Source organism: Medicago sativa, chromosome 2, assembly GCF_051527215.1.
Source record: "Medicago sativa cultivar Bolivia chromosome 2, Bolivia_mono, whole genome shotgun sequence".
Classification (NCBI taxonomy): Eukaryota; Viridiplantae; Streptophyta; class Magnoliopsida; order Fabales; family Fabaceae; genus Medicago; species Medicago sativa.
In genome coordinates, this window is record NC_140750.1 from 56,202,040 (window position 1) to 56,226,581 (window position 24,542).

The following is a 24,542-nucleotide window of genomic DNA, read 5'->3' on the forward strand; positions in this document are numbered from 1 at the left end:
CTTGTGACACTCAATCTCCATCTGAACCAGCTTCCTCTGAGACTCATGTGCTTTCTCAACAAGATCACCACACTGAACATCAAACTTTTCAAATAAAACTTGATTTGACACCAAGAAATCATCTAAAATATTCTGAAGTTGAGTATTGTAATCGATGTTGATCACCTCTTTCTTCCCTTCACCATCACTACCTGGTTGATTCGCATCATAATGACCACAACTCGAGATTTTGTTGTCCAAAATTTTGATCTTAAAAGATAGCATATATTTTTCATACTGCAACTTAGCAATCTCTTCTGTGTCATAGAGGACTACCCTGTCTATCATAGCTGCAAAACTTGGATAAACTTTTCAGTAGCACAGTACAATGAGAAGAAAACAAAGAGCATAATATTTATATATATATATATATATATATATATATATATATATACAAAAATATAAAAGACAGAAATCCTAAATAATAAGGTAATTGCCAAATTGAAATGACTCAACAGTCCCCGGCAACGGCGCCAAAAACTTGATAGACGTTTGGCAAGTGCACCAATTACTATCGAAGTAGTAAAAATATCGATCCCACGAGGACTGTTTTTAACTTCAATAATTCAATCGCGTTATAAAAAGTAGGATGTATAAAAGTTTATTTTGTTTTGCCACTAGGCAGTAGATTTGGTTTGATTTTATGAAATCAAATAAAAGAAAATAGATTTGATTAAGAAAATATGGAGAGAGATGAGATCAGATCCTTCGAATCCTCTAAGTTCCCCTAATTGGTATACCACACCTATTTGTTATGAATCTTCTTCTAATTTACAATGATTAACAAAATAGCTCTAATCAATCCCCTGAATTAGAACCCTATTCTCAAACTACAGCCCCCCAATCCCTTGGGTGGTCTAATAATTCTTGAAGGTTTTACCGAACGTTAACCTATTATCACTAACAAACGATTATCTATTCCTAGACTAACCCTGTTTATTAGAACAATTCAATTAGGTCTAAGTCAAAAGCCATGGTCAGTGGTCATTCGTTCTCACAAAATCAGGTTATATGTGATCAAGATATAAAAAGCATTAAGAACAATTGAATTGAATAAACTAGAATTGAATTCATAAACGAAATAGAGTTTCACAGCAACATGTGTCAATTAGGGTTACAAAGATTCATCTCGGATCTAATCTCTAAGAGATTTAGCTACTCATAATCGAGTTTACAAATAGCATAATCAATGATTGAAATAAAACATACATGAATTGGTAAAAGGTTGAAGAAATCGCCCTTCTAGCCGTCTCCGATGTCTCAAAATCGCACTTTGCTCTCCAAAATCGTAACCCTTGTTCTTCAGTTTGAGTGCAGTATTTATAGAAGTTTTGGGCCTGACCCATCAAAATCGCGCCGCGCCTTGTTAATTGGCGTGCCGCGATTCCCTTCAAACAGAGATGTTGTAATTTTGCTTCTTAAATCGCGGCAAGGCTTGAAATTAGCGTGGCGCGATTTGCTTCAGACAGACTTCAATATTTCAGCTTTTTGCACTCCAGAACAGTATAAGTTGCATGAGAACTCTATCAAAATGTCACAATAAGTCCTAAAAATTACGTAATGACGGCATGTCATCATGTGCTCTGCCTAGATCTTTTGAACCTTTCAAAGATACCATGCTCTGTGGCAAAGAAGGCACTGTTACCTTGCAAGAAGTTCAAGTGGCTTTGAGAACCAAGGAGTTGACCAAGTCCAAGAAATTGAGAACTGAAGAAAACAGTGAAGGCCTAAGTGTTTCAAGAGGGAATGGTGGAGGTAGAGGTAACCGAGGAAAGAGTGGTAACAAGTCAAAGTTTAAGTGCTTTAATTATAACAAGATGGGTCACTTCAAGAAGGATTGTCCGGAGATTAATGGTAACTCTGCACAAATTTTCTTTGAGGGTTATAAGGATGAAGTTGCTTTGGTGGTGAGTCGTTTGGAGGATGAATAAGGTGATGTTTCTCACCTTGGGAGTGATGCCTGGTAGAGCGGTGGTCGTCTGGAGAGATGTTAAACACTCAACATCAGCCTAGAGAGGCGGTGGTAAGAATACTTATGGCCAACCCGTAGAGGCGGTGATAAGAATACTTGTGATCTACCTGTTGACGTGGATTTTCAAGGTGGAAGACATAGCACGATGTACACATTTGCTAGCACGGTGAGCAATGGATTTCTTTATGAAGACGGAAGGCACTCTGGAGGTTGAACAATGTATAGCACGACTTGCAGGATTACCCTAAAAAGCTAAGGGTGATTGGATGCAAGAAGATCTTCAAGGAAGCGGGAGATGTCTCGTGTTGAAGAGGTTATGGTGGATACTTGTGGATTGTGGAAACTACCTAAAATTCCAAGTGTAATTGGGCTGCAAGGCTTTTCGAGAAGGCAAAAGACGTTCTGATGGATGAAGAGACTAAGGTGGATACTTGTGGAACTACCTAAATTAATATTCCTAGCGTAGTTGGACTGCAAGGACCTTCGAGAAGGCAAAAGACATTTCGATGGCTGAAGGGGTTAAGGTGTGTAATTGTGAAGCTACCTAAAATTCTAGCGTAATTGGATGTAAGAATCTTCAAAAGGGCGGAAGGCATTCCAATGGTTGAAGAGGTAAGGTGTAAACTTGTGGAGCTACATGGTGTAGTGGGAAGCAAGGGAAAGAGAAGCAATGGTGGTTGATGTTGAATTGACATCATCACTGATTTGAAGTCAAGGAGGAAAATTGTGAGAGTTAACTTAAAATCAGGTTCTGGAGAAATCGTGGCACCTTTGCAGGGCAACGTGGCACGATTCGATGTTTCAGTTCTGAAGCAAGTCACTGGAAAAAATGAGGCACGATGGGATCGCAACGTGGCACGATGGTGAACTGGAGGCGAAAAACATAAACATATTTTCCAGTGCAGATTTGTTCCAAATTTTAAGTGATACTTTTACTATAAATTTAGATCTTGTATCATAGTAAACCTTGAGATATAGGGGTCTGAAAACAAGTGTTTAGAAACAAACACAAACTAGGGTTTGTATAGAGTTTGCTCTTGGCAACAAACACTAGGGTTGAGGTTGATTCACCTTTGGAAACACTATTAGGATTGAGTCTCTTGGTCACGGGAAGAGATTGAGACTTTGGGTAGAATTAGGCGGGAGACTTATTCTTGTAACCCATTGATATCTCTTTTGTAAAGTTACTCATTATTATAGTGGAACGGAAGACTACTCTCTCCCCCAGACTAGGTCAGTTTTGGACCGAACTAGGTAAACAAATTTCGTGTGTTCTCTGCTCTTTCTTTTCTCTCATTGTTTTTTCCAAGGTAGTCAAAATCGGACCGGACCGGCCGGTTCGACCTGTTGAACCGGGAACCGGACCAGTGACAGGTTCGACTCACGCACAAAACCGCATAGCAATCGAACTGGATAGGAAACCGAAAAACTGGGTGAAAACCGGTAAAACCGGGAACTCGACGGTTCGCCCGGTTCAAAAGAACTAGAGGTTTTAGCACATATCATCTTCCTTCTGCTCTCTCGGTTCTTGTTTAGCAAATGAATGGAATGGGATGGGTTCAAAAGGTTGAATGTTCGTTTGTTCTGGTTGAATGGATGGGAGGAATTTTAAAGTTGCAGGTGGAATATTGGATTGAGGAATAAGAAGTGGTGGTTCATTTAGAGAAGGGGGAGAGAGAGAGAGAGAGAGAGAGAGAGAGAGAGAGAGAGAGAGAGAGAGAGAGAGAGAGAGAGAGAGAGAGAGAGAGAGAGAGAGAGAGAGAGAGAGAGAGAGAGAGAGAGAGAGAGAGAGAGAGAGAGAGAGAGGTGAGTGACATCGTAAAGTGACAGAGAATGGAATGGTCATGTGTAGTTGTACTATCTTTTTTTTTTTTTGTTACAAAAAGTTTAGGTGGGTTCAGCTCTGGTCACCACCAGGGTCAGGGCACGCCTCCGGGCTCAAAGGGCACTTATAGAGGTACTTACAGATCACCCACCAACACTGCCCTCACAGCGGCAGAGGGAATCGAACACACAACCTTCTGCAAGGAAGTTGCCCGTTCCTTACTAACTGAGCCAACGTGTGTTGGTATGTGTAGTTGTACTATCTGCAATGCACTAATTGACTCCATAATTATCATTTGTTTTGGTACCTACAAATTACATTAATTAATTGCAAGTTCCAATATTATATAGCCTGTACATTTACTCGATTAACTTTTTATTGGTAATTTACTTGTCAATTTAAATAATATCATAATAGTAGTAGTATAATTTATGTACTTTTCAAAAAAAAAAAGTAGTATAATTTATAGTAATATTAAAAACATGATTCCAAGTTCCAAGTACCCAAAATATTTTATCTTTTATATAATGTAATTTATAATATTTAATTAGATTAAATTTTATTGGTATAATCGTATAAAATATATTTGGAAAATTATGGATGTAATTTTAGTTTTTTTTTGCATTATTAAAATATATAAAAACAAAAAATATTAAGTTAATTATTACCGGTCCGACCCCGGTTGAACCCCGGTCCGACCTTAAAACCCTGAACCCGTCGCTACACCGGTTTAATGTCCGGTCCAGTTCTGATTACCTTGGTTTTTTCTACTTTAGTTTGTGTTTATAACTTCCATACACTTTGTTTTAATTGCTTGATTATTAATTGCTCCATACATCAAGTATTTTATTGGTGTGATTTTCATGGAATTCACAACAATGTTTAAAACCATTACGAGAGTGATCGGATATATCTGACTGAATTATATCATTCAAATAATCAATGTGATCAAATGTCCTATGAAAGTAAAAAGCAGAGGATAAATGTATGTTGTCTTGCAAGAGTACGCTGTCATTCTATCATGTTAAACCAATGACAACATTTTTTATTTGATATTGGAAGAATAAAAGTGAATTCCGAAAGCAAGTACTAAATTATGTGGCTATATATATATATATCTAAGTGTTGTATGCAAGTGCTAAAATTCATAGGTGTGACTTAATGAAACAATGTCTCATTTTATTGTAAAGATAAACAAATTCAATTTTAATCTGAAGCACTCTTGGAAGAATAAACAAAACTACTTGATTCTCTAAGGCACTCTTTATCTGATGCAATTTATGACTCAATTTCTTTAGTAAAGATAAACAAATTCAGCTAAAAGATATTTAACAATTTCATATTCTCCTAGTTACCTGTCATACAAACATGGGTGAAGATGCAACTTTTGGTCATCTATAAGCAAAAAGATATGACAATAATTTCAGACTTCTAGTCTTCTTCCAATGCACACACCATTTCCATCTAGCTATAGCATAAACCCTTTTACTTCAATTCCATGAGTCTTTGAATCTGGGAAGCATCTTGTTTAGTTGCAAGAATCTTGTAAGAACTGATCTGTAAATGAACTCAGACTAATTAAGAGTCTTGTTCATTTAACAAGCTTCTTATCTTTCACTTAACAAAATACTTTTCTAACAAATTGAATCATGTAAGTTGTATTCAATAGGAAACTTACGCTTAAAGCATATTCAAGAAAATACTTTATGAATGAACTGGTTCTTAAGATTAGTGCAGCAGTTTTTTTTTTTTTTTTTTTATCAAGATGAATACAATATGAACAAATGCTTCACAGCAAAATCAAAACTATACATAAAATAAATAAACTATACCCCCAACAAAACATTGGACCAAGTCCAGTCTAACATAAATTTTTCAAACACATTAATGTAAATACTCTTTACACGGCCTTTTCAAGTGGCGTCAATATTATTCACTTGGTCTGTTCACCACAAAGTGTACACCCAGAACAGAGACTTTCTTTAACCAGAATTAACCCAACCTAGTTAGATTGTAATTTGTCAGGACTACAACATACATAATTATTCAGTATGAAAAATAATTAAAGTAAACCAAACATATCTTAAAGAAAAAAAACATTTTTGAACATTGTACTCATAGCTTAAACTAAACAGCAAATATCGAATGGAAAAAGAATTACAGCTAGCTCAAAGCACTTTTAATATAATAATGTGTAAAATAAACACTAAAATTATATAATAATAAGCATATATAAAGACATAATAAAAAAATTATGTCTTAACTACGTAATGTAGCATTTAAAAATTCTCCAGCATTTAAAATTAAAAAAATTAACATTTTGGTAGCAAGTGTTCTTAACTACGTAATGTAGCAAATAAAATACCAGATCATTAAAAATACACATGTCATTTTGCCAAAATTTCTGATGGAAATTATAATTTTTTTTTTTTTGAAGAAAACGGAAAATTTTGGAGAGTCGATTATTTGTTGAAAAATTGAAGAAAGATTTAAAACAAAAAACAAAATATTTAAGGGGATTAAAAACTTTTTTTCTATAATTTTATTTATTTTTACAATAAGGGAGCAAAAAATGAAAAATGACCACAAATGGGATGGGGCGAAATTAAAAAAAAATATAATGTTAACAGAGAAAAATATTTAAAATGGAATTTAAAAGATTCATATTTTTGGTCCCTTAAAATAAAGGGGTTAACCAAAAATCTGCAATTAAGCCAAATAAACTTTTAACAACTACTATGAATAGTTCTTTATCACTTTTTATAATTTTATTTATTTTTACAATAAGAGAGCAGAAAATGAAAAATGACCACAAATGGGATGGGGCGAAATTAAAAAAAAATATAATGTTAACAGAGAAAAATATTTAAAATGGAATTTAAAAGATTCATATTTTTGGTCCCTTAAAATAAAGGGGTTAACCAAAAATCTGCAATTAAGCCAAATAAACTTTTAACAACTACTATGAATAGTTCTTTATCACTTTTAATAGATAGATACACCATTCAGTATAACATTGCATGCATTATAAAATCAAATCAAATGCAATACAATATACTTGTGAATGGGGAGACTATGCTATGAAAAGTGGAACCTTTTGTTTGCATATTAACCCTCTTATCTACACCACTAATTTATAGCACTTCAGCACTAGTTTGTTGTCCAAAGTTTCCCATGTGGGACTTTAACAACTTGTTTTACAATACAAGATTCTAAATTCTTCCCCTTAAAATTGACCAGTTACAAGAACTCAGTTTGAGATTTATTATGCATTGCTTCGCATCATAATTAGACATCCTCTAATTAGTAACTTAGTTGATGTAATATCTTCACAACAACCACTGGTCCATGTATTGTAAACGTATTGTAAACGGATGACTGAAGGATCACAGCCTGCAAAACAATAAAATGAAACGTAAAACCTGAGGTGTGACTATGTCACTGGACTAAGGAATTATCCGCAGAATTGTGCAACTTCCCCGGAATACAACGTGTTCTTCTCGACGGTAAACGTACCGAGGCTATCAAGACAAGAGAAAAATACACAGACTCAATGACTCAGACACTTAGCAACTTTTTTAACACTAAAAAAGTAGTTTTGAAGAATGGTTTGTAACTCTCTGCTCATTCACGTATTGAAGCTTCAGTTCTTATAAGATATACTATACTGAGAGATATTAAAACACGTTTCTTTTTCCTCTAAAATGTGAGTGGATGCTACCAAACATAACATTTTTGGTAGCAAGTGCTCTTAACTACGTAGCAAATAAAATACCAGATCATTAAAAATACACATGTCATTTTGCCAAAATTTCTGATGGAAATTATTTTATTTTTTTTGAAAGAAGATGGAAAATTTTGGAGTCGATTATTTGATGAAAAATTGAAGAAAGATTTAAAACAAAATATGAAATATTTAAGGGGACTAAAAACATTTTTTTTTCTATAATTTTATTTATTTTTATAATAAGGGACCAAAATCTAAAAAATGACCACAAATGGGATAGGGCAAAAAAATTTTAAAAAAATTATTGCAAAAGTCCGTTTTTAAAATGGAATTTAAAAGATTCATATTTTTGGTACCTTAAAATAAAGTTAACCAAAAAAATTTGCATTTAAGCCAAATAAACTTTTAACAACTAAATTGAAAAGTTCTTTATCACTTTTAATTGCTAGACACCCCCTTCAATAAATCATTGCATGCATTATTATAAAATCAAAATGCAATACATTATACTCATGAATGGGGTGATTACACAATGAAAAGTGGAACCTTTTGTTTGCATATTTACCCTCTTATCTACACCACGAATTTATAGCCACTTTACCTCTGGTTTGTTGGCCAAGTTTCCTATGTGGAACTTTAACAACTTGTTTTACAATACAACATTCTAAATTCTTCCCCTAAAAAAAGAAGAAGAAATAAAATACAACATTCTAAAAAACAGTATCGAGTAAAATAATCACTAATCATGCAAGGAATCTTTCTAAAATAATCACCAACAACCACATGTTCCATATTTATCATTCGGAAGAAGAAAACTCTCCCGTTTGTTGAATTGGCCAGATATGAATTTGTGGAAAGAGTGAATCAATTCATGTTGAATTATCAAGGTGCCAATATTCATTTCCTAAAGGTGAATTTTCCATTAGGTGATGATTATGGTTATGTAATTGACCGATTGACTTCTTTTTTTGATCAAAGCACTAAAACATTAAAATAGGTGATGCCTGAACCAATACAAGAAAGTCACATAGTAGAAAACATGTGAAAAGAAAATCCAGATCTATCCCTAACAAGGAAAGGTCCTAAGGAAAGAGGTGGCTTAGTCCATCATTGTACAGAAAAGCTAGGCAGATTATGACCATTCGTGACCATAACAACTACTACAATACTACCCTCTCTATGAATGATTGTACAAAAGCATTAATATTCCTTGCTATTCTAATGCAATTGAACCAACTATTCCTTATCTTCCAAGACAACTTTGGAGGAACCCTTTTGGGCACGGGTCCTCATTCCGGTTGAGTTAAATCTAGCAGGTTTCACTTTGTTTACATGCTTTTTCTTTTTCTCTGCCTTAGTGCTCTCAGAAAGGTTTGGATAGTGCTGCTCAAAGTCTTACATGGTTTAAATTCGAATTTTCCAACCAATTTAACCTTAAGTTCAAACCAGTGGAACAATTGTCCCTCCTCTAGATCCCTCCGAATGGTTAATAGTTAACAAGATAATATTATAATATTGTAAAACTTATTCATTTATTTATTGTGTCTCTTAATCTATGTCAAAAAATCCTATATCATGACACTTGTTTTGAAACGAATAGAGTAATAATAATTTGCATAATCTTGTGTATATCCAGGAAGATTAGGTTTTGTGTAGGGTGTTCTACGAAAACAGAGAAGTTGCTACAAAACCTCCAAGCATGGGTAGTTGCTATGATGACACAAGCTCTTCATCACTTCCAGCATTAATGGATTCTTACATCAGTTTTGACCAAGCTCAATTCCATACAGATGAATAATGAGCAAGTGTCCTGCTTCTCCATGTTTTCTCAAAACCAAACCAACCCAATCTACAACCATATAACAACCAATATGGAACCAAAATTACCTCTACCTAACAACAACAACGCAAGTACATTTGGAGGAGCACCTTATAGCTTAGACCCTTTATCATGTGATAGAAAAGTGTTGAAAGCTGTTTTGAGTCAACTATCAAAGATGGAAAGAAACCCTATTAATGATCAAAACCTAAAAGGGTCATCACCAAGCTTAGGTGAAGGAAGTTCTGAGAGTTACTTATCTGAAGTGGGTATGCCCCACATGTGGAACAATTTCTAATGTGGTATACTCCACTCCTATTTAAATTTTCTTGTTGTGGCTTTCCCTAAGTTAAAGAAATTGGATCATCTGCATCTAAAATGAGGTGTTGCGACGATCATCTACCGTTGTAATATGGTGCTGAAGTTGTAGAAGATTCAATTTCGATGAAAAGGCGAACACAGTAAAAAATAGGAGTACAAGGAGAAGAGAAAATCCATTGTTTTAAGTCATGTTAGTATCTATATATTTTTGTCATGGTGTTAGTTATTGATATATGAATATCTATCCACATGATATGTCCCGGTATATTAGAAAGATGGAGCTTTGTAATTGGAACTTATGAATTTGTAGTTCATTTTAGTTGGTGGATGGAGATTTTTTCATCTTTCTTTCGTTAAAATAGATCATTGTGGGCCAATTTAAAAGTGAAACAACTAGATATTTAGTTTTAGAGTACAAAATATAATTTGCTATTAGTTTTAAGGGCTAATTTTTTTTGTCCTTTTAATTCTATGTTTTCAATTTTAGTATCATTATGTATTCAATAATTTAACTATTTAATCTTTATTAAGTCATCTATAACATTAAATTAAAGAATAAATTGTTAAGTTTAAGATTTAATAGTTAAATTATTAAGCTAATGATATTTTATGGTTTTATCAATGATACGTTATCAGGAAAAAAAAAATTGTTTAGAATACGAAACATGAACTTTAAAGAGAGACTAAAATTGAAAACAAAAAATTTAGAGGTCCAACAACCAAAAAAAAATCGTTTAGAATACAAAACATGAACTTTCTAAAAAACGAGAGACTAAACTTGAAAACTGAGTGAAATTTTCAAAGTGACTAAAACTGAAAGTTGATATATAGAAGGATTAAAAACAGATTTAACGATAATTTTAATAAAGTAAAAAATGTTACATATATCACCAAAAACATCAAATTCCATCTCTTATTTTTTATAATTTGATTTCTTATTTTCTCTTTCATGTTTAAACTTTAAAATGCCACAACCAAAAACAATTGAGAGGATTTCAATTGAGAGATTTCATTCCCCTTAAATACATATATTCATGACTATATTTATCAAGCAAAAATTCATACACACGGATAAAGAAAAATACTCTACACCTCTCAAAAGAAAAAGTTGAGTCTCATTCATATGGTGGACTATTCTAAAGTTAAAAATAATCAAGAGTTATTATTTGAATAAACCGATAATTTGTTATTATGTACACGCAATATTTATTAAATGAGTTGTGATCTCAATTTTAAAGCTAACTCAACTAATGTGAATGTCAAAACACATATATTCAACAACCCAAAACTTTCGTAATATGAAACTCTAATACAATCTAATAATTTTCACATTTGATTTATTAATCTATAATTGATAATAGTCACTTTATACTCTAAACTGAGATTCTAACTTTAGAGCAACTAGTTATGTATTGTATTGCACCTAAACATTAAAATTCAGGAGGTTTGAGACAACACCGTTCGAAGTTATCTCACACTTGAATTAATTTATATCATGTGCTGAAATATTAAGTACACAAATTTATTCTGCTATCTCAAGAAAAAGAAAAATATAATTGCAAATTTTCTGAAGGAGTAATTTTTTGTTTTTGACAACTTTTGAAGGAGTGGCTATCATGTCATGTATGCCTGCACATATCAAAGTAGCAGAGCATTCTCTTCTATTTTGGTGAAAAAAGTTTGCATTAAGTGCAAAGTCAACACATTTTAGAAAAATAAACATGAAATCAGTTTACTATTAAAACTGTGTAGGGCTATTAGCAGTAAGAGACAAATGCAATGAGAGAATACTAAATCTGTGTGACCTCAGCCTAAGGATTCGTTGACTTGTTTGGTTTATTTTGAATTTTCTTTCTGAGTTTTGTATATACATATAAGTCTTTCTCCTTCTCTCCACTGTTATTTTTTTTCCTTTCTTTGTGTTGTACACACAAGGTACAACAAGTATTAATTAGTTTCAAGTGAAATGCAAAATCATTTCTACTCTAGAGAAACCAAACAAAATCAAAGTCAATTCTGTACATATAAAATCAATTTTGGCTATTCCAAAAATGAAATGAAGCATACACACTACACAAAATCAAAGTTTACTATCAAAACTGTGTAGACCTGATTAACTGTCAACAGTGAGAGACAAATGCAATGAGACAACTGCCAGAAAACCAAGGATGAAATACAATAAGACATAAGACGTAAAACCAAGCATATGCATAAGACATAAGACAGTAATATTGATGTTCTTAAGAAACACACGGTATATTGAAAGTGGAAAAACAGATACTGTGTGCACAAAGAAGTGCCAAATAACAAAATTCACCTATCAACTGATTCCCCCTTTTGCCTAATCATTCTTGTCTTCCTTTGACTTAATCGCTTCACGAATCATAACTTTACCATCTTCCACCACGTCCACGTTGAGATAGTAAAATCGATCAAATCCCCTATATGAATTACACATGAAACGAATGACAAGTGTTGTTCTTCCAGGCCTGTTAGGAACAGTGAATTTGAGAAAGTAACCATTCTCTGACCCAGCTTCTATGGATCCCATATCAAAAGAACAATCATCAGATCTCTGAACAATAAGCCACCAAGTTTTCCTCTGAGTAGTTGGAAAGAGAGGAGCGTGGACAAATTTTTCATCCTTTTTGATCTCAAACCAAATTTTCACTTCTATTTCTTTAGAGCTTTTGGGTGCATGTTCAACCTGATAAACCAATACAGGGATGAAATAGTGACTGAAAAATTGTGAAATCTCAGATAGCCTTGAGTCTGGCATGTTAAAAATCTCATACTTCTCACCATGTTCCATCTTTTTTAAATCATCCAGAGAGGATATATTTCTTTTTTGACATTTTATAGCCAGCTGCTTCGTTACATGCGGAACTTGCAGTAAAACTGAATCGGTTTCCCATGTTCCCTGTATCAGCATTTGATTGAATGTGATAGCCAAAACAGTCGGGCCCAACCAACGCTTTTTTGATGCTATTGCTATAATTGCCTGAAGGAGTTTATGTGCAAAGCTCAACACATATTTTTGGCAGATAGCAAGGTTCACACCAACAGAAGTCCTCGACAAATGAGCTTGAAGAAGAGCATTTGCTATTGCATGTGTATCCTTAAACTTAGAGTTTTCATATGAAAATATCTGATTACTAAGAAGGCGGCGTACTTCTTCTTCTTCATCTATGCCAAATCTAATTGGCAGTGCATCAAACTCTGGCGCCTTGGATACAATATCCAAAAGACCCCCCAAGTCAGTTGTCGATGTTAAAGATGCTGAGAACATTGCCATGGTTTTGTAACTGATGCAGAATTCGATAGTTTTCTCTCCTTGCTCAGTACAATAAATTCTGTCATCACCGAGAACAACACATTTATTTGCCTGTAAATCAGCGACTGTATTGTTTCCTAAATCTGACATGTGAACAGCCAAATCTTGGCACCCATAAAATTTAGGATTTTTTGTTAGCCGCTTGTACAAGAAGGTGTTTGCAAGATAACTTTCTACCACATCTTTCTTAAAGTAAATAAATTTTCCTGCAACTCCAACTAGTATGTAATCATGTAAAAAGTGTGGAAGAACACTTTCAACCGGGTATGTTCCGCTCAATAATGCCTTGTAGTACTCCTCACGAGGTGTGTGGCATAAGATAATAAATTTCCCATGACCATTCACCAAAGGACTGCTGACAGGTTGCACCATTTGCAGCAAATCAGCAACAGGGTAATTTGTCTGTGAGTTCTCTGGTCCATCATAGTACTGTGTTCCCATCACAATAACGAGAGGAGTTGACAATTTCACTTCCCTGCAGATGGAACTTGTTATAATGCAGACCTGAATCAAACCACTTTTAAATAATCGAGTAACGATGTCACGATCAGAACCACTCAAGCCCTCGTGCAAGAAGCCAACACCTTCACGTAAAGTAGTTTTTAACATGTCATCACTAATCTTGTTAATAAAAGGTACAAGCTCTGCAAGGGGATTCAGTAAAAATGACTTCTTATCACTGTCTGCACCTTTGTATTTTATGAGATCTACTGCCACCAGACGAACATACTTTCTTGAAGGTACAAATACAATAGATGTTTCTTCATTCTTGACAAGTTGAGTGATGGCAATGTAAGTTGGTTTGGTCATTGCTTTCATCCTAGCTTCAAAATTGGCAACATCTACTCCTTGAGTTTGAATTTCCACTGATTTACCAAGAGGAAAATTGAAAAAGCCATGGGAGGTAGCTCCAATCCATTCTCCGAGATCCTTTGCATTTGAAACTGAAGTTGACAAACCCACAAGCCGAACCTTTGAATAAGATTTTATCAAACCATTAATGCCAATATCACGAGATCTCATCCTGGAAACAGTTCCCTCTATAACATGACCTCCTTGTTCTCCGATTAAGTGAAGCTGGTCAATGATGAAAAGACTAACTGACTTAACAAGGTACTTAGCTTCCCAGAAGTGGGTTAAAGCATCCCACTTCTCTGGTGTACCAACAATAATCTGGCCTTCCTTCAGTAATTTCAAATCTATTTTTATATCTCCAGTTAATTCAACTACCTTCAACTTGAGACCATTCCCAAATTTCTGATCCCAGTCAAGGTACTGTTGCTTGGCAAGAGTTTCATTGGGTGTAAGGTAAACAACAAGCATGTCATTGTTGGTATTTATCTGATGACGCCTCAAAATTGCAAATTCTGCACATATAGTCTTGCCACTCCCAGTTGGAGCAGCAACCAAGACATTGTCATCAGAATTATACAGCACTGTGAAGACTTGTGTCTGTACTGGATTGAAATGCTTAAAATCCTGATAAAGAGCTTCATATGATGTATTCTTCAAAGCCGTAACCGGAAGTGGTTGCAGATCCAGTAGTTCAGTAGGAGGATAATTTTCTGGTAAAATGAGATGAATGCAAGAAACAGGTAAAACTGTTTGGGATCCAAGCCATTTATCAGAAACAACACGGATAGAGTATTGAGGAGGAAGACACTCGTCTACTGACACTGTGAAATTCAAAGTGTGATCCTCCTCAATGTGCTGTTTTTTCAGCAAAAAAACCTCACGATGAAGGATACGTGCACCATCTTTATCCTCCACAATTACCCAGAACGGCTCAACATATCCATGCACTTTGTCATCCCATGCAAAATCTGGAGTTATGGTGAGGTCAATCCCTAAAACTGCACTAGTAGTTGGCCGCACATGTGCGACGAGGTTCAGTTTTGGAAATTGACGGATAAGTTTATGAAGCCTCCTTCCCATATTCGGTGCACGGATAAGTTCGCCTACCTCTTGAGCTGATAAGTTGAAATACTTTTCCCAAGTCAAATCCTTCTTCTTCAATTTTGTTAATATATGACTTGGGATTGCATTGAACTGACACAAAGGAGTTTGGACACTCCACATCCTCTTGGTCACCATCTTGCATAAGTTCAGAGCCTTCTCAGCCAATTGTGCAAAGCCTTTTGTCAGGACAATCTCAAAAAGAGCCCGCAAAAGGCGTCCAGCACTCTGAAAGAGAGAAAAAAAAAATACATGAATAAGCTAAGAGAAATATAAGATGAACACCACTTCCAATAAACTCTCAGTTAAGAAACAGAGTCATAAAAAAAATTATAATACCATTTCCAATAATTTCTCAAAGGTAAGAAAGAATCAGAGTGAAAAAAGAAATATAATACCACTTCCAGTAACTTCTCAAAGGTAAGAAACAAACCTGTGTGATAAAAACCATATCAGATGTCATTGAGAGCCCTTCAAGCTTTGTCTGTGAAATGTACGCTTGCAGTAAAACATTTATTTTTGCAGTTGGCTCTTCCAGACTTTCTTTGATGGGAATATGAACATGGTTAAAAAGCTCTTCTAGCTGCATCTTCTCATCTTCCTTAACTGTTACATGCTTTAATTCCTCACTAAGTGAGAACAATTGACAAAGCTCTTTGTATCCCATTGTAGGCTTCAAACTATTATTATACATGGAGATCGTTCTGTGTGCTACATTATGGTAGCTTGCAATTCGGCCAAAGTCCATGACCTGAAAACATCCACTATTGGTGTCATACTTCACCAGATTGCTTTCATCTAAGAGTGTAGCAGCTTCATGAATCTGCAAGATTCAATACATCAATATTAGACCATAAATCGTAATATACAGGACAGTATGAATAACCAATATATACCAAAAAGATTTGTCATTGAATATCATTTGAAATCTAATACAAAATGAGGATCACAATAGTGTGTGTTATCTTATTGTTGGTATAAGTCGGTTGTTATCATACTCAAATTCAAATACCAAATAATCTGTTGATATCATTATCAGTATGTATATATTGCAACCCGCTGTGCTTTCAAATTGATTAACAGAAACATTCATTTCACAAATATTATGTTCATTTTTATGAAAAATCCATTTAGTAAAATATCAAAAGGAGATACATCAAACTAGGACACAGAAAAAAAGAGTTCAAGAACCTATGTCTAAATAGAGTAATTTTCATTACCATGAAGACACGGTTTCTCAATGTTGGTACAACTAAGGCTGTGTTTAAGGAGCAGTGAAAAATGATTAAAACAGTGGACAAGAGGTGAATAAAAGGATGTTTAAAGTGTACAGACGGAAGCAATAAATGTAGTGAGTTTAGCTGAATGTGATACAAGTGCTGACAAAAAGAGGATGTGAATTTGGTGAAGAAAACATAACAACAATATTAATACAGAAAAAGGCTTTAGCCGAAAACAATTCAACAAAGCCTTTGAGCAGATATGTCATGCATTTGCATTGTGTCTATACTGTTTAATTGAGTGCAGTAGCTTGTAGGTTGGAGTTGAAGCAGTTAGAAGTATTGATATGTTAGTGCAGGGGAACATTTTAATTGGTGCTTAGATAATATAACAATCAGAATTTTATTACCAACGAAAATATAGGTGTTAGTGTAGCGTTAAATTCTACAGAAATATACCAATGACCAGATTTGGTTTGATTCTCATGCAATTCTAACTTCTAAGTAAATTATACCAATGACATGACAAGAACAGACACTACCAAAATGGAACCTAGTAATAATACCAAAACTAAATAAGATCTGGTTCCCTTCTCAGTATTGCTAGGTTCCACTCAGAGGAAAAAAATCAAACTTCAAATAAAGTTAAAGAGCCTGTGTATTTAATATTCAAAGGAGAAAAATTAAGCATAAAAAAAAGTTAGACCGTGTCTTACTAGACTCCCCGATGATTTGGTTTTCTATTCATGCAATTCGAACTAAATCATAGCAATGACTAGATCGGACACCACCAAAAAGGAACCTACTAATAAATAAACCAAAACTAGAGCAGGTAATTCTCCTAGACATAAGATTTGGTTCTTTTCTCGTGCAACTCTACTACTTAAATCAAAGAAATGACAAGAACAATCACATGCATGAAGAACCTAGTAATCAATCAAAAAATTACACATTAATTGGTTCAGTTCAGGTAATAAAAACCAAAAGATAAATTAGAGCAGCGACATACTTACCAAATCATCAATGTTGTTCTCAATATCTTTAGCTATAACATCTGGTGCTAAACCATACGAAGAAGGATTCATTAACATACAGACATACGTGTAAGTGTGCCGAATCCATAGGCGGGCTTCCTTCACATTTTGAACGGTACCGAGAACAATCTCTGCATTCAGCTGATCAGCTAGCTTAGAAATAAACTGGCTCTCATTAAGAATAACTGGATTCTTTCCAGCTACAGACATAACCTTTTCACAGCATACATGGTTCATTTCAATCTCTATATTTCCTTTTATTCCTATGCAACGCTGAGTAATCGGAACATGTCTATAACTGTCGTCAAAAGTGAATATCCCATTTTTTACATCAGCATGCAAGAATCGAGCTACATCTACATAATTAGGGAAAGTAGCAGAGAATCCCACCACCCGAATGCTGTTCTTCATATGCAAAATTGTTCTTGTCATAATGCTTTCAAGAACATAACCTTTGTTTTCATTAAGAAAATGACAATCATCAACGATAATAAGCGTCAATTGTTCCGTATAAGTTCGATGATGTTGGATTTTACGAGTAATAATGTCCCATTTATCAGGAGTTGTCACCATAATCTGACTCTCTTCTATCTGTTCCCAAGTCAGTGACGGGTCTTCATTTAGCTCCCCAACTTTGATACCATAATCTTCGAAAGTTTGACTCAACATTCGAACAAGCTTAACCACAACGGCTTCTGAGTGTGTCATATAAAGAATTTTATATGCAGTATGATCTATATAACCATTATACGGATTCCTGTGAAGAGCAATCTGATGAAGGATAGTAAGAACAGCAACAATATCTTTTCCAGCACCGGTCGGGGCACAAAGCAGCAAATTATCAGGCTTAAGGAGAGCAGTTTCATAAACTTTGCTCTGCACTCTATTTAGCTGGGTCATGCCTTTGAAAGCTGGTTGTGCCCAATCAGGCATGGCAGAAATCTTCACAATGTTGTAATCCTCCTGACAAATATTTTTTTATTTTATTAATAAGCATAGTAATAGTAATAGTAATAGTAATAAATGTACAAAAAAATACTCACTCCCTCTAATCCTCTTTACTATTTTACTTTTTCTCAAATGATTCTTTTCCACTAACCTACCCTTATTCATTACATCTCAATCATCTAATTACTCTATTAACTATAATTAATAAAGGTATTTTAGTAAAATAAAACATCTTATCATTAAAATAAATCGTATCAATCACTCAAAATGAAAACTTAGTTTGAGACTGTGGCTTTAATAATCACAAACCATTTCCCAAAAAAAAAAATATTATTAACAAATCAGTATCTAGCAAAATAATAACAGAGCTTATTTTCACTTGCCAAAAAAAAATAATTCTCTTTAAATTAAATTAATCAAACCACAGACACACCCAAAACTAATAACAAACCCACCATCATCACTTTTTTTGAACCAAAACAAAAAAATATAATAATCACAAACATTTCCCAAAAAAAAAAAGATTATTAACAAATCAGAATCTTGCTAAATACTCCATCCGTTTCAAAATGAGTGTCGCTTTAGCTAAAAAAATTTGTTTCAAAATAAATGTCGCTTTCAGTTTCCAATGCAATAATAACTTTTTCTTTTCAATTGTACCCTCCAATTAATACTCTGCACACTACTTCCAAAGTATTACTTTTAAAACTAACCAATAGTTAATAAGGATAATTTGGTAAAATAACCATTCTCTTTATTTTAATCATTGTATTTCTTAATATGTGTGCAAACACCTAAAACGACACTCATTTTGAAACGGAGGGAGTAATATCAGAGAGCTTATTTATCAAAAAAAAAAAAAAAAAAACAGAGAGCTTATTTTCACTCGCCAAAAAATCATTCTCTTCAAAATTAAATTAATCAAACCACAGACACACCAAAACAAAGTTAATAACAAACCCACCATCATCACTTTTTTTGAACCGAAACAAAAAAAATATAACAATCACAAACCATTTCCCAAAAAAAAATTATTAACAAATCAGAATCTTGCAAAATGATAACATAGAGCTTATTTTCACTTGCCAAAAAAATCATTCTATTAAACAAACCACATACACACCCAAAAAAAAAAAATTAATAACAAACCCACCACCATCACTTTTTTTGAACCGAAACAAAAAAAGAAAAAAATGGAAAGAAAATGAAAAATGAAAAAAAAACTCACACACCTCAGAAGAAGAATCAGTCGGTGTAGCAGCGATACAAACCTCTTCAGAAGCCTGACAAATAATTGTTGTTAATAATCAAAACGAAAAGAACGATTGAAAAATAAAAATAGAAAGAAAATGACAAAGAACACAATCAAAGAACACACCTCTAAACTCAAGTTCTTCATCACTTTTGTTAGCCCAATCTTAAATCTATTCTTTAACAGAAAATCCACAAAGTCTGAATATTCATTTTTCATACATAGTAAGAGTCTGTTCTTCACTTCCATATCATCATAGTCACCACCAAGTATGTCTAACAATTCATCAACTTTAGTATTCCCGAAAATCTCAGATACCTTCTTCTGAAACCATATTGCATCAATATCCTCCAGATTCGACTCCATTGTTCAACAGTAGATAGAAAGAAAAAAAACACCAAAACAGCTAACGAGATACTCACTGCAATGAAGAAGAAAAACACAAAAATGCAAAGAAAATGAGCAAAACAAAAGTATCACGAAAAAAAGAGCAACAGAAAAAAGAAGAAGAAGAAGAAGAAGAAGAAGAAAGAAAAGTAAATGTATAAACCTGCAATGAGAGCACCACCGTACTATTCTCGTAGTAGAAAGAAAACGCAGAGACTCAGTGAGGGAGTGTAGTGAGAGTTTGTTAGTCTGTTTTATTGTTAGAGTGGGCCCTACTCATATATTCATTTTACTTTCATTTATTCATGTGTGTGCTAAATAAATGTACTCAAAGTTATGCGAAAAAGAAAATAATTTTAAAGGATTTGATCATTGAAAATGATATTAAAAACTTTACTCAACAACTTCTAATTTTATATTTATTTTCATATCCACATTTTTTTTAACAAACAGATAAAAACTTTTCAAAGTCATTAATTATTTAAAAAAAGAAAAATTCGAACTATCAACCTTAGCAAATGAGTTTATATCTTTTAGGTTTTTAATCCTCGTTACTTCCTATGTCCCATATTAGAGGATCTAGTTGACTCCGACACACGTACCAATACATATGTTTTATCTTTGATATCTTCAATTCTTTGATATCTTTGATATCCCCTGCTCAATTGAGAGATTTCATTCCCCTTAAATACATATATTCATGACTATATTTATCAAGCAAAAATTCATACACACGGATAAAGAAAAATACTCTACACCTCTCAAAAGAAAAAGTTGAGTCTCATTCATATGAAGGACTATTCTAAAGTTAAAAATAATCAAGAGTTATTATTTGAATAAACCGATAATTTGTTATTATGTACACGCAATATTTATTAAATGAGTTGTGATCTCAATTTTAAAGCTAACTCAACTAATGTGAATGTCAAAACACATATATTCAACAACCCAAAACTTTCGTAATATGAAACTCTAATACAATCTAATAATTTTAATTACTCATATTAGAGGATCTAGTTGACTCCGACACACGTACCAATAAAAGTTGATTGTAAGATCAGGTAGAACTTGTTAATTTTAATTACTCATAAACCATTTATTGAATGTTTAGACATCGACTTACTTTTGCATGTCATGGCATTTTGGTGCTTTATATATCATATTATTATTTTTACAAATTGCTTAAAATAATTTTAAAATATCAATTACAATCATAAAAAGTGGTAAAGAAAACATACAATCAAAAGTTGCCTTTTTATGCTCACAATTACAAACACCAAAAATCCTTTGTGCTATTTGTCTGTATATGAAGATGTGGGCCAGCATGAAATCGAGGTAATGATGGCATTCACTGCATACGCGGCAGCATGCGATGCGTAGCAAAACAAGAAAAACAAATTTGGTGGTGAAGGAAGAAAATATTCGTGTCAGACTAGACGAGGAGGGATAAACAGGTAGTACAACTTTAGGTGTGGGGAATTACCGGTACCAAGCTGCTTGTGTATTGTATATACTCCCTCCGTCCCGGAATAACTGACCCATTTTCTAAAAAAAAGTGTCCCAAAATAATTGACCAATTTCAATTTTCAATACAACTTTCATCATTCCCAATACAATATAACACTAAATAATACTACTTTTATCATTCCCAATACAATATATTTCACTTTCCCCTTTATTTATACATTTTTCTTAATCTGTGTGAAATGAGCCAAAGGGTCAAATAAATTGGGACGGAGGGAGTATACGACAACTAATATTTAATGATAATTTTGTAAGTATTAATTTTTTTTAGAAATGATATTTATACAACCATTTTTTAACAATTTTTGTAATAACTTTTTCTCTCATACTCACATTATAATTTTACTTTCTCACTCTATTACTTTGGTTTCTGTGCCAATACACACTTTTCTTTGTGAAAATGTGGTTGTCCATTTGGTTGTCACATAAATTAATGCTCAAATAACACTACATATTTATAAGACAACCAAATGGACAACCACATTTATGTCTTCATATACGAGTCGAAAAAGAGGATCAAAACATGTCATGTCAACAATACACATTTTAAAATTAGGTAATTTAAAATGGGACGGAGTGAGTACAATATTCTTTCAATGTAACAAAATAACAAAATACTATTTATACACTTTGTTAATCAAAATAGTTTATGATGAAACAAATGCTTCTATTTTTTATTAAGAGATTTTACGTCTTTCATGTATACTCCTTATTTTAACCCTTCGCACGTTAACACATCACGCTTCAACCGTTAAAAAAACTCCAATGTTATGACATTAATGGAAATATAATATTAGAGACTATTTTGACTAACGAGATGCATAATCAAAAACTATTTTATAATTTCTTTACTTTGAAGAATTATTGTGGCTATTCGTTATAAATTTAGGGATGAACAAAACTATTTTCTCTTCATTTATAAGATGTTGAACCGTTGTTAATTTAAGTGTTACAATACAACGTTTTCTTAGAGGATTTCAATAATATTTGGCTTCCGTAAAAAAAATTATATTTGGCTTAGTATGGCGGCGAATGACACATTCTTTCATTTGTAATTTGAAGATATGAGAAAAGTGATTCATCCACACATTTATATAATTTGTTCTTAAAGAGTTTGAAAAAGAGTGACATGGCTAACATGCCCGGCCCTGAGGGGTGCAAACAGCTCAACAGAGCTGGGCCTCCCTCAGTCATGGGCCTAAAAAAAAAATTAATACTCATTAGTACTACTGCCCTCCAAATTTTTTTTAATACCCCCTGTCATTTTCTGTCCTCTTGTTTTAGCATTTTAGGCCTATTAAAATTATGTCCTCTTGCTTTTGGTGTTAGGTGAGGGTTCCTCATGTATACGGTAGTCATTTTCACCTTTGGGTGTACCGCATATATAGGGCACCTTATATTTATCTTTAAAAAATATAAATAGAACATTGCTCTTTTAAAAACAATACGTTTTGATTTTATCACTGACCTCTTTTCATTCCCAGAGCCGAGCCTCCGAATTCTTAGGGATGGCCCTGATGGTTAAGAGTAGGCCCGGTTAATTTTGTCCTTAATAGAGAGATACAACATATTTTGAGATGAGCATCTAATTAGGCACACAATTTGCCACATCGAAATTATACACCTTTAAGGTTATAGGATAAAGTTTTTATCACTCGGTTATCATTTTAAGTGAGTCACTAATGGTCTTGTGGAATCTCAAGCCAAACCCAAATGGGTTTTAAGTATATTAGTCTACGTTGGTGTTTTTGCATATTTAAATGTGTTATAATAAACTAGAATTGAAATATGATATCATGTATGGTCAATCTTTCTAAAATCTCATATTACAAGAGAGTTTAATCTCATTAGTATATTGTAAACATATATGAAATTACCTGGCTTTATGCTTTATAAGGCCAATATCAAACCTAAATATAAGTCTATGACTAATTACATATCAACCTTAGACCTTAATTTTTTTAACACACCGAATCTAGATCTTGCAAAACGTAGCTCAACTTTGTCTATTCACAACAAACAACCAACAAGCAACTCAGATCCAAAAAGTTGAAAATAGTATAGTTGAGATAAGTAATATGGGGGAGAACTTCTAAATACCCCTTCACTTGAATTGGCAAACCTTGCTGACAAGGTTGGTCAAGGGCAATGAGACTAATTTCATGGAACTATTGTGGGTTAGGTAGTATGTTATTATAAAAAATGAAGCTATTGGGGTCTATGGCTATTCTAAATTTCCAATCATAATTAAAAATATAGAACATGTGACCTTATTTATGATCTTGCTGATATCAATAAAAATGATGACTAGCTAATTTTTTGTGATTTGAATATGATTCTTAATAATGTTGGGAAATGAGGTGAAAACACTAGTGACCATTCCATTACGACTATAGCAAATGAGTTTATATCTTTTAGGTTTTTAATCCTCGTTACTTCCTCCGTCCCATATTAGAGGATCTAGTATTGGGACTCGAGGTTGAAAGATGCACCATGATGAATCTCGTAAAAGTAAAGAATGTTAAAGAAAAATAGAGAAGAATAAAAGAGTGAGGCTAATCATTGCCTACCATGTCGTTTTGGCTAATATTGGACTTGTATTTTTCTAAAAAAGACTCATCTTGTACATTTTATTTAACACACAATCAATCAAACTCAAACTATTTACACATTTTTTATCCCCTTTATATTTCTGCTTTTATATTTACTTCATGTATTTCTTAGTTTAGTAGCGCTCAAAAGCCCCCAAAATTGAGGGATACATTTCCTTTGTCAGCCCAAGAAAAGAATGACAATTGAGAGCAATCAGGCAATACCTCAACAAACATTTTAGTTTGACAATAATATCAAAATAAAAAATGGAGAGTCTTACGGCAAAAATAAATAACCTCATTGAATCTTATCTCATTCGAAATTTTGTAATAATATTATTAATTTCTTTTGGTAAGTAAGTTTTTACCTTTTTTTTAAGGAAAATATTTTTTTACCTATTAGCTATTTTTAATTATTCATGTTAATAATTTATTGAAATTTATAATTAAAAAAAATGAAAAGACAAAAGTCATGCATTGAAAGTACGACTACTTTCAAAAAAGAAATGCTAAACAAAGTCGTAGGTGTCATCCATGACTTCTTTAATAATCTTAAAAAAGAAAATAGTGAGTAAGTCATTGATGACCCATGA

At 33.3% G+C, this 24,542-nt stretch overlaps 1 protein-coding gene and 1 pseudogene across 1 annotated transcript; one reads left to right on the forward strand and one right to left on the reverse strand.

Annotated features, from left to right (window-relative positions):
• Nucleotides 1-2,306: 2,306 nt before the first annotated feature.
• Nucleotides 2,307-9,770, forward strand: LOC146949136 (NAC domain-containing protein 21/22-like; annotated as a pseudogene).
• Nucleotides 9,771-11,901: 2,131 nt separating this feature from the next.
• On the reverse strand, nt 11,902-18,077 carry LOC146949137 (DExH-box ATP-dependent RNA helicase DExH12-like). The gene is made up of 3 exons (XM_085741500.1): nt 17,227-18,077; nt 15,427-15,816; nt 11,902-15,221 (listed from the first exon to the last, which is right to left on the reverse strand). The coding sequence occupies exons 1-3, from the start codon at nt 17,953-17,955 to the stop codon at nt 12,045-12,047; spliced, it is 4,296 nt and encodes a 1,431-aa protein (XP_085597626.1). The 5' UTR covers nt 17,956-18,077; the 3' UTR covers nt 11,902-12,044.
• Between the last annotated feature and the right edge of the window lie 6,465 nt (nt 18,078-24,542).